The 11,335-nt window shown below is 34.5% G+C and overlaps 2 protein-coding genes across 2 annotated transcripts; both read right to left on the reverse strand.

Moving 5' to 3' along the window:
- Window positions 1-2,419: 2,419 nt before the first annotated feature.
- Window positions 2,420-3,455, reverse strand: LOC133865532 (uncharacterized). The gene is made up of 2 exons (XM_062301955.1): window positions 3,159-3,455; window positions 2,420-2,946 (listed from the first exon to the last, which is right to left on the reverse strand). Exons 1-2 carry the CDS (start codon window positions 3,267-3,269, stop codon window positions 2,479-2,481), a joined length of 579 nt encoding a protein of 192 aa, XP_062157939.1. The 5' UTR covers window positions 3,270-3,455; the 3' UTR covers window positions 2,420-2,478.
- Window positions 3,456-5,998: 2,543 nt separating this feature from the next.
- LOC133865551 (uncharacterized) lies at window positions 5,999-6,946 on the reverse strand. Its single transcript, XM_062301971.1, has 2 exons — window positions 6,929-6,946; window positions 5,999-6,669 (listed from the first exon to the last, which is right to left on the reverse strand). Exon 2 carries the CDS (start codon window positions 6,667-6,669, stop codon window positions 6,247-6,249), a length of 423 nt encoding a protein of 140 aa, XP_062157955.1. The 5' UTR covers window positions 6,929-6,946; the 3' UTR covers window positions 5,999-6,246.
- Window positions 6,947-11,335: the final 4,389 nt, after the last annotated feature.

Genomic DNA, 11,335 nt, shown 5'->3' on the forward strand with positions numbered 1-11,335 from the left:
AAATGACAAAGAACAATAATAGTCCAAATGAAAAAAAATAAAATTTTTCTTAGAGAAGTGATTGGTGCGCAACAGTTGTGCACCACTATAGAGATATAGAATAAGTTTCATGTAGGACTCATGTGGTGGAACCCATTACATGAGACTCATCTTATGTCTCTAAGACCCTGCACAACTGTTGTGCATGAGTCATTTTCCTTCTCCTTAAACTAATAGCTAATTTTAGAAAAGCCCTATAAATTTTTAAGTGCACTAACGTTGATCAAATTTTCAAAATGTGTCAAAAGGGTTTTTTTTTTTTTTTTTTTTTCAAATATTCTTATAAATATCCTTATTCTCTTAAAAATTTAAAGAAAATTAAAAATTAAAAAAGAAAATTTTAAAAACTTAAATATAAAACTAAAAAGTTAAAGAAATTAAAAAACAAATAAAAAAAAGAAGAAAAAGAAGAAGAAGATAATGGATGGCTGTTGGTTAGGGTGGCTTACACCACCTCTGGCCATGGAGGTTCGTCATTTCGTTGATGACACACTAACAAAATTCATGAAGTGTTTTGATAAAATTTGATTACATAGTATAATTTCGTTTTATAAATATATATTTTCAATATATTGATTTTTTTTTTTTTTTTTAGTAAGATGGACACATGACATCGTTTTATTGGTGCTAACGTTGATATTAATAGAATTCGTCATGTATTTTGACGAAAATAGTATTTTTGACAAACATTGATAATTTGATAGGTCACAACAGTACACTTCAAAAATTGAAAGCTATTATAAAATCAGCAGTTTGTTCGGAATTTTTTTTTATATTTATCCTTAAAAAAAAAAAAAAAAAGCACCATCATAATTTCATAAACCCTATCCATTACTACATTTCCAGTATATCTTTTCCACGAGAGAATTCTTGAGAAGGAAGAAAGTAGTTTGCAAACTAGTTGTAGCATTTGGCGAGTCCAAGAAATACAGGACAAGCTAGAACCGTGAGACAATTAAGAATCAAAGACTGCGGATCGAAAACAAAAAAATTTAGGTTGTAAGGGACAAATTTTTTTTTTGAAAAAAAAGATTAAAGAACTTAATTTAGAGGAATAAATTAGATGAAATTTTGAATTTTTGGGGCTCCCCAAAGCTAGAGCCGGTAACCCGGTCCACCTCTCAGTGGGTACAGGGTAGAGGTGTCGAGGATCTCCCTATCGCTCATAGGGACCGGTTTTCTTGGTGCGGCCAGTCGGCGACCCGAATGACTTATGTGAGTTGAGGGCTGCTACACCCACACCCACACCCAAATCCCCACAACCTGATGTGGAATGCCACATCAGATTTTTTTCTTTTTTTCTTTTTCCCTTCCACCTCCTCCCTCCATCTTCTCTCCCCTCCCACCTCCGGCCAGAAGAGCTGGATTCCGGCCGTTCTGGCCAAGGAACGACTAGATCCCGGCCAGCCAGCCGGCCGGAAAAGGGCCAGATCCCCGGCCGTTCTAGTCGGGGAACGGCCAGATCCTAGGATCCCTGGCCAGAATGGCGGGGGAACGACCAAATCCCGGTCGGGAAAGGGCCGAATCCCGGCCAGGATCCGGCCGGGGAAGTCCCGGATCCCGTCCAGCTCCGACTCTCTCCGTCACCGTCACCGTCTCCGTTTGCAGTCGCCGACTGAAAGAGAAAAGAAGAAGAATGAGAGAGAAGAGCGAGAGGAGAGAACAACGAGAGAGAGAGAGAGAGAGAGAGAGAGAGAGTTTTCATTTTAGAAAAGAAAAAAAAATCTGATGTTTTAAGAGTTTGGGTGTGAGTATAGCATTTTTCATGTGAGTTTATTAAAAAAAATGAAAAAGAAAAAAAGAAGGAAAAAAAGAAAAAAAGTAGAAAAGAAAAAGTAATCCAACTTTTTACACCCATTTCTTCACGGGGGCAATCATTTCCCTTTCTTCACTCATCACAAAATGGCAACCGTTTGTTGCAGTCATGGCGATGCCAGTCCCTTTCCTTTGCCTAATCGGAGGCTCTTTTACTTTTCGGCCTCACCCTCCGCTGGATCCCGAAGTTTTTTTGCCCCCTTAATTTGTGTTTGGCTATTGAGAATACGGGAGAAAGACATACTCAATGGGCTTTTTTTTTTTTTTTTTTGGCTTTTGCATTCGAGTTTTGAATTTTAAATCATTTTAATATATTTTTGGCTTTTGTCCATCAATTGCACTGTTTTTAATTTTTTAATATAACATAAATTAACAGTTTGGAATTTGATTATGTTATATTAAATATATGCTGACGCTGCCCGCCGCCAGCTAGCACTGCCGTCTGCCGCCACATGCGGTCAACCACATCAACCAAACACCACCACCGGCGGACGGGACCGCCACCCACCGGCGAACACGCATAATATGGAATAAGCTTGGAACAATCGGATTAAATAAACAGATTTATAAACCATGGCAGTTCTGAAAAGACAAAGGAAGCAATAAACAGCAGTTTCAGTCTCTCTAAATACAAGAAGTAAGCCAGTATCGTCGCCCCTCATCCGTCATTTTCAGGAGCATCCGTGCTCGATTCGGATCGGTGACGTACTCGCACGCTCTTAAATAGGTATCCATAGGGACTTCAAGCTCGAGATAAAGATGGTTAATTATGTCCATGATCTTGACCACAGGGTCCCTCATCCTCTCAATCTCCCTCATCATATACTCGCACCCACTTTTAATGTAGGACCAGTCGTTATATATTTTCCTAAAAGCTTCATGTCGTCGGCGCGATCGCTCGCTGCTTCCTGACGATTCCGTTGGAGAAGCTCGCCTCTTTCTTCCTTGTGATGCCAGATCACGGTGGGGCTCAGTCAAGTCTACCGTTGCCCGGGGGGAATTCAGGACAACATGTTGGTCAGAGTCGGAGTCGGAGTCGGAGTCGGAGTCGGTCTGCCGTGAGCTCCTCCGCGGTGTCGTAGACGTTGACATCTATGAACACGACGTGGAAAAGCAATGTGATTGTAAATAAACATAGAAAAAAAGGAATCATGGAAATATACAGGACGCAGACCGAGTCCGACCACCAGAGCTCGGCCACCACGATGGGTGTGTCCACAACCCGTCACGGCGGTGGCTGAGGTCGGTCAAAGCTCTCAGTGGCCGAGAGAAAGGGGAAAAGCCTAAAAGTTAGGAGAACTCACCAGTGTCTGTGATCTGGTTCGGGGAGCCGTCGTGGTATGTATGGGCCAGCGTGGTCGTCGACAGTGTACTGGAGGTTGAACTTGAATCGGAGCGTCACGGTTTGTAGGCATTTGAGAAGGTACCGGTGGAAGCTTTTTAAAGTCGATTTAGATCACGGAGTAGCAGTAACTGCGTACTGTCTGACGGAGAAGAGACTGAGAAGACAGTGGTCAGAAGACCCTTCACCAAAAAGCTAAGAAGACCGGCGAACAGGCACGTCCTTCGTTGCAATTTTTGAATTCTCTCTTGAATTTTTCCCTCCAAAAACCAACAACGACGCAGCAAATGTTTGATTGATTGATGACCCTAATACAGTGATACCCTACTGAATTTGTACTCGAATTTTAATTAAAAATTGTATATAATATAGCTGATGAATTCTGCACGATTTCAAACAAGGAAAAGAAATAGTAAACAGAAAAAGTAGAAAAAACAAAATAAATAGACAAACAGTATACTTTAATGAAAAAAATTCAATTGTTACTTCTGTTCGGGCATTCGTCACATGTCGCTGTATCACATTAGCTAAATATGTTTTTAATATTACGTAGGACAAAAAAAATTCTTTTTAAATATTTTCTCATTTTATGTTGCAATAAAAGTATGGATATCATATATTATACAACAATAAATACGATTCCGAACAGGTGTTAGCATTTTAAGGAAGGTCGACGTGAATGACCATTAAAAAAAGGAAAAAGCTTCTTACACAACTTGTTGTGCAAGGTCGGTTCCTTAAAAGTATGGAGGGAAGCTATAAAGAAATGCCAACTGAATTTTTTTTTATTGAAGATACGTATTATACGTCATTTTTTCAAACCGAAATGGTTTTTTTTTATTTAAAGTGTAACCACTTGTACATGTGAATTATTTAACCTAAAAGAATATTTTAAAAAAATTAATTTTTCTTTTAAACATTTTTTTAAAAAAAAAAAATTAAAGAAAAATTTTGATGTATGTTAAATTTAACTTTTGATAAATGAAAAACAAATAAATCATTATAACCTCGTTAAATTTTACTAGTTAAAAATCACTTTTATTTACTTTAGTCATCTATTTTTTTAAAGCACAACAATTGCATTACCACCTTATCCCATTAATATCACTGTTTCATATATATATATATATATATAAAGTTGTGTGGTGAATGAATGATAAAGATAAAAAAGAAGAAAAAAAAAAAACACTAACAGACTTTTATTATTTCAATGAGTGTTAGCAAGTGGTATATCTTATTTACTCATCAAATCTTTTTCACCAAATTGGTGAGATTGCTTGGCGTAGAGGTGTACAAACGGAGCAATTATAACCGTTTTGAAACTGCTAACCGCACAAAAGCAGTTATAGGATTTGCGAAAAGCGGTTAATAACCACTTTCCTATATATTATAAAAATTAAAAAAATATTATATATATTAAAAATTAAAATATATAAAAAATAATAATACTCCTGTGCGACTCGCGAGAGGATGGGCTGGCTGGTGTCGTTTTGGTATTTAAAAATACCAAAACGGCGCCGTTTAACTTCGGTATTCACTCATTTCACTGAATCACTAATCAGTATTTCACATTTTCATTTTTTACTCAACAAGTTCAACACTTCAGTCTTACGCCGTTAGGGACCTAGGGTTTGAAAGTTGAAACTTTCAATTTCATCTACCATCCAATCTCCAGTCGTTCTCTCTCAGTCTCACTGCCTTTCGCTGCCTTTCGTCGCCTTTCGCCTCCGTCGTTCTCCAGCCATTCTCTCTCATTGCGTCACCGCCTTTGGATTCTTGGTTTCAGGTGAGCATTCTTTTAAAATTTTAATGCTACTTTCTATTTTATCAGATGTTTTTTGTTATACATCGACAGATCTGTTATTGTGGATCACAGATCTGTGACATATTATGTGCTTGTATACTTGATTTGGCTTGGGGCTTTTATCATTTCAGATATGATGATTTTTTTTTTCATGTTTTGAAATTTCTCTATTGATCTGCCATTATTGTAGCTGTAGTTACTGCATCTGGGTTCCAGACATTAGCCTTTAGCCCATTAGCCATTTTTACTTGAATTATTTTTGTGCATATTTCTATGCTTGTGTATGGGGAGATTGAGTCTTTGATTTTAGAACTGTATATTTTCAATAAGCCTCTTAAAATGTGCCTTACGAAATATTTAGCTTCAGATACGAGGATCCAATGGAGCCTGAGATTGAAGTAAGGAGTCATTTTTGCTTATTGGAAGAATTTGATGAATTGAATATTTTTGGTTTTTGGTTTTGGATTTATAATGATTTGGATTTGGTCATTTGATTATGTGGCTATTTGTTTGTGTTTTGTATTTGTATTTTTTTTAATAAATATTTTGGATTTTTATTTAGGTTCGTTAATTTAGTACCAAAAGGAAAAGGCAAAAAGTTCAAAAAGTATTAAATTATTTTTTGAAAAATAAAAATCTGCTCAAAATGGGCCAAAATTCGGCCCAAAACCAGTCCAAAATTGGTCCAAAATTCAAGTTGAAAAGCGGTTTTAAAACTACCAGTTATTGAATAATCGCTAGGTGGTTAGCGGTTTTAGCCAATAACCGTCAGTTATAACAATTTGTACACCCCTAACTTGGTGACTCATTTTAAATTAATTAAATAAATTAACTCGCAAAAATAACCTAAATATACTAAAAATGCTCTTAAATTGAAGTTTTTTTTTAATGTTTCGTTAAAAATATAGAAAAAAACTAAATTTAAATAACTTATTATGACTTTATGAGTGCTCTCAAGGGAACATGGCTTCCTCACATACTTGGATGTCTTTTCATTGATTCACAAGGATTAAATACAACACAAAAACACATGCCGAAATAAAACAACACATGACCACATATTCACAAGACCATTACGCCCACGGTTTACAACCCGCACCATCCTCCAACTCCCGCTTTCCTGAAGAAAGCGCCCACCCACCGCCCAACGCCATCACCGGCGAGCCACACCGTCACTCCAACATAATAATCCCGTCTCTCTAAATAAAAGAAGTTAGCCATTGCCGTCGCTTCCCGTCCGGCATTTTCAGGAGCATTCGTTCCCGATTCTTGTCGGTGACGTAATCACACGCTCAAAAATAGGAATCCCAGACTCCAAGCTCCCGATGAGATCGTCAAGTATGTCCATGATCTCGCGTATAGGGTCCCGGGGGACAGTGGGGCGACTAGATGCACGCTGGTACAAAACCTCGTACTGCCTTTTCATCTGGATGAAGTCGTTATACATTTCCTCGTAAATTTCATCTCCTCGGGACGATCGGTTGTTGATTGGTGAGGATTCCATTGGAGAAGCTCGCCTCTTTCCTTCTGATTCTGGTTTTGATGCGAGACCACAGTGGGGCTCAGTCAAGCCTATGGTTGCCCGGGGGGACTTCAGGTCAGCAACATGTTCCTCCTCGTCGTAGTCGGTCTGCCCGGGGATCTTCCGTGGTGTCGTAAACATTGACATCTATGAACACGAAATGAAAAAGTAATGTCGAGAAATTTTGGAAGCAATGTAATTGCAAATAAACAGACAAAAATAAGAGGGCATCATGGAAATATATAGGACGCCGAATAACAATAACAGATTCCCTGTTAATGACGGAGTCCGACAACCACGATGGGTGGGTCAACAACCCGGCACGGCGGTGGCTGATGCCTGTCACAGCTCTCAGAGGCTGAGAGAGAAGTGAAGGGGGAAAAGCCTACAAGTTAGGAGAACTCACCTGTGTGTGATCTGGTTCGGAGCGTCTCTCTGTCTGTAAGCATTTGAGAAGTTAGCAGTGGAAGCTTTATAGTCGACTTAGATCACGGAGTAGCAGTAGCTTCGTAGGGTCTGACGGAGAAGAGACTGAGAAGACCCACTTTCTGAAACGATTCTCTGTGTGAGAAGACCCTTCACTGGTGACGATTCCCTCCAAAATTTTGATTGATCGATGGCCATCCCTCCCGATAATACCGAATAACGCTGTATATCACTTTTTATCCTCTCAAAATTAAAGCAACTCTTAAAATTACTATTGAATTTTTGATTCAATAATCATATATTAAAAATTCAATGGTAATTTTAAGAATCACATCAATTTTGAGGTGACAAAAAAAAGACAAAGAAATGATGTATAGCATTACTTATAATACCCTACCGAATTTGTACTAAATTTAATTATAATTTGTATATAGCTGATAAATTCTGCACGATTACTTTTCGATATATATATATATAATTTTTTTTAAAAAATGAACCATTAATATATGTGAATAGTCAAAATTACAAATCAATCGTTCTAGTATTAAAATTAATTTAAAAATTTATGTGATTAGCTTAATTTACAAATATTTTATGCAGTCAAATTCGGTTAAAATTTTTAGAGATATGACACAACTTTTGACTACTTTTGCCGACGTGGCAACTTTTACTTTTATTTTTACCTTTTATTTTTTTTTATTTTTTTTTTTTGTCAAATAGGCAAGATGGTCAAGAATTGTGTCTTGAGGTGACAAAAGATTATGAGAAATAGGGGTGTGCATGGGGCGGGGCGGTGCGGGTTTCCGCCTTTTTTGGCCCCGCCCCGCACCTTTGCAGGTTGGAAATTTCCAACCAGCAAACCGCACTTGATAAAGACTAACCGTACGGGGCGGGTTCGCGCGGGCGAGGCGGGTATTTTGAGTGGCATTTATGTAATTTTGATTTTATTTTGTAAAAAATAAAAATTCGAAAAAGTACTGATTTTTTTAATAAAAAAATTAAATTCATATTAATTTTTCACAGAATCTTATGAAAGCAAAGTCAAATTTTTAGGAAATCAACTCTGTTTCATTAAAGAAAAAAATTATAATTTCAAAACTCCTTAAATTTAGTCATTCGACATGTTGACACATATCTTTCAATCGTTCTTATTTCCATACAAGAACATTTTCCATGGAATTAGCCTTGTAAACTAAACTAAAAATTCTATTAATTATAGATAAAATTCTAAGAAACATGATTTTTTTTTTTTTTTTTTTTTCTCCTTTGTGCGGTGCGGGGCGGGGACCCGCATTTTTTAAAAGGCTAAACCCGCAACCCGCCCCGCATAAATTTCTCAAATTAAGACCCTAACCCGCAAAAAAACCTGAAAACCCGGTCCTCTGCGGGGCGGGGTGGGGCGGGGATTGCGGGTTTTGCACACCCCTAATGAAAAATGATTGTTGTACAACTTTTGTCACAACTCTTGTAGTTGGCAATTGCTAACAACTTTTTTTTCAATTAACTATTAGATTTATTTTTTTACGTGTGGGTCCAAAATATCCAATGATTGCTCTTAAAAAAAAGTTGTTAGAATTGTATAAAAAGTTGTACGAATCTTGTAAACGTATCATATCTCAAAATTTTAAAAGATTCCATTAAATGCCACGTCAGCGCTAATAAGATTACATCACATGTCAATCATAAAAAAAAATATATAAATTTATTAAAAATATAAATAAATAAAACTTAAAAAATTATCAAGAGAAAGCAAAAAACTGAAAACTTAAAAAAAAAAAAAAAAAAAAACCGATGAGCAGTTTTTTGTCGGAAAATAGATGATTACCAAAATGTTGTGAAGCTTATTTATTGGATATGGTCAAAACAATTAATAAAAAAAATGTTATAGATACCAATGAAAAAGTTTTACATCATTTTAGTACTTATTTCTTGGTAAAATATTTGGTACCTCTAGCATTTTTTTTTTAAAAAATTTGAAAATTAAGCATATCAATAAAAATAACAATGGAAACTATATTTTTATTCAATAACCCTTTGGATCAATTTTTATTAAAAAGAAAAAAAAATAAAAAAAATAAAAGGCGGTTTGGATTGTTTCACCATTGTAAAATAATTGTGCATCCAACTAACGTAGAAATTGTTTGGAGGGTTGTGAATGCATTTGGAGGGCTCATTTTTTTTTTTTCGTTTCTGTAAAATTCCAATACCTTATTATGTACTACTAGCTTTATTGTGTTTTTCGATGTTTATTTTTTGAAATTTTATGTTTTAAATTTTTTTACCATTTTTAACTCCACTTCAAAATTTACCACAATTTTTTACGATCTCAAGAAAAATGTTTGTCATATTACAATTTTTGCTATAATAATAAAATAAATAAATAAAAAAAAAAAGAGAAAAAAGCCCACATATTCTCTTCAAACTACCATTCAATTGTCAATGTACCCCTAAACTACAAATTGTGTCAATATCCCCCCTCAAACTATCAAAAAATATTAATATTTTTACTAATACTAATAAAAAGACAAAAATGACCCTACATTTTTTTGAAGAAGACAAAAATTTCCTCATAAACTAAAAAATAAAATAACTAAAACTAAAAAATAAAAAAGAAACTAAAAATAAAAAACTTCAAAAATTATTTTTTAAAAACAAATTAAATAAAAAACGAAAAAGAATGATTTTTTTTTTAAAAGAAAAAAAGCAAACGAAAAAAATAGCTGAAAATTATAAAAATAATTTTTTTTTTTAAAAAAAAAAACAAACGAAAAAGAAAAAAGAAAAACCAGTTTTTTATTAAACTAAAAAAAAAAGGAAAAGAACAATTTTTTTTTTAAAAAAAACAAATGAAAAAAAACTGAGAATTATTTATTTAATAAATAAATAAACAAACGAACAAAAAAAAAACAGTTTTTTATTTTTTAATTTATTATTTTTTTGGTATAAATTTTTGTTATTTTATATTATTTTTAGTTTTTATTTTATTTTAATAATTTTATGAATGATATTTTTGTCATTAAGAGAACATTGATATTTTTTAGTAGTTTAGGAAAAAACATTGACACAATTGATAATTTTAGGAGTACATTAACAATAAGATGGTAATTTAAGTGGGTTATTTGAACTTTTTCAGAATAAAATTACAATTAAATTTGATAAGAGTGTCATGTTAGTTAATAGGATTATGTTCCCTTAAAACTTGGCTATAGACATTGGGATGTTAAGAAAAGGCGGGTCTCATGATAGCCTTTCTTTTTTTCTTTTTTAAACCGACGAATTTTAGTGAAATTTAAATAATCTAATTGTAGAGAAACAATAATTCTCATTTTAATTTGTGATGAGATTTATAGGGAAAATAAAAATGTAATACTCTAAACAAAACTATTACGTGAATAAGATCCTTTACAAGTTATTAAACATGATCTAAAATACTTTTAAGAATTTTAAATATTTTGAAATTTTAGGGAACCTGCCATTTTTGATCGACAAAATCACCCTCATTTGCCATGTCACAACGCTCTAAAATATTAGAGCTGTAAATGAGCCGAGCTCGGAGAGAATATTATTTGTCTAAATTTGGTTCATTTAAATATTTCACAAATGGAACAACTAATTAATTAATTATTGTGTATATATATATAATCAATAAATTATTGTTACTTAATATATATTAATTATTGTTATTTAATTTATTCTTAGATATTTATAATATATACAATTAATTATTTTTACATTATATAAATTATTTTTATTAATATAAATGTAAATATTAATAAATATACACGAGTGGAGCCTAATAAGTGATTTAAGTTTTATACGAGTTTGCTTACTAGCATTAACCGAATTAAGCCAAATTTTAAAAAAATATATACCATTTAATAATTCAATTTAATTTCGTGTTTAAGAGCCGTTTATTTAATAATCGGACCGAATACGAGCCTACGCGAATTTACAAATAACTTTGTTATTTACGGCGTAACCTAAAAGGACGGATAAAGAAGGGTAAACATGGAATAGAACAAGATGATGGAAAAGGAGGGTGGTAGTATAAATTTTGCTCTGGCGCCCCGGTCTAGGGTTCACTCTCATTAGTTTAAGTATGAGGCTCTGCTCTCAGGGAGGCCGCGGCCTCTTTTGGAGGCCGGTGGCCCTTACCTGAATGGCCTGCGGAGCCGATGATTTGCTTAATTACCGAAATCACTTTCCACCAACGTAAAAGGATCCTCTCCATCTCTCTCTCTCTCTCTCTCTCTCCGACGCACACACATACACACACTCTCTCTCTCTATCTCTCTTTGGTTCTGTAAAATTGAATGGCTATGAGGCGGTGATGATGATTTCAGCATGTAAATCAGGCACTGGGAGACGGCACCGTTTCTTGGCGGGG

This window comes from Alnus glutinosa, chromosome 4 (assembly GCF_958979055.1).
Source record: "Alnus glutinosa chromosome 4, dhAlnGlut1.1, whole genome shotgun sequence".
NCBI classification, from domain to species: domain Eukaryota; kingdom Viridiplantae; phylum Streptophyta; class Magnoliopsida; order Fagales; family Betulaceae; genus Alnus; species Alnus glutinosa.

Bases quoted from the DNA above. Each gene is read 5' to 3' on its own strand.
- LOC133865532 (XM_062301955.1), bottom strand. From the start codon at position 3,269: ATGCCTACAAACCGTGACGCTCCGATTCAAGTTCAACCTCCAGTACAC. The intron at 2,947-3,158 runs GTGAGTTCTCCT...TCGTGTTCATAG, and splicing joins GAACCAGATCACAGACACTG to ATGTCAACGTCTACGACACC.
- LOC133865551 (XM_062301971.1), bottom strand. From the start codon at position 6,669: ATGTCAATGTTTACGACACCACGGAAGATCCCCGGGCAGACCGACTAC.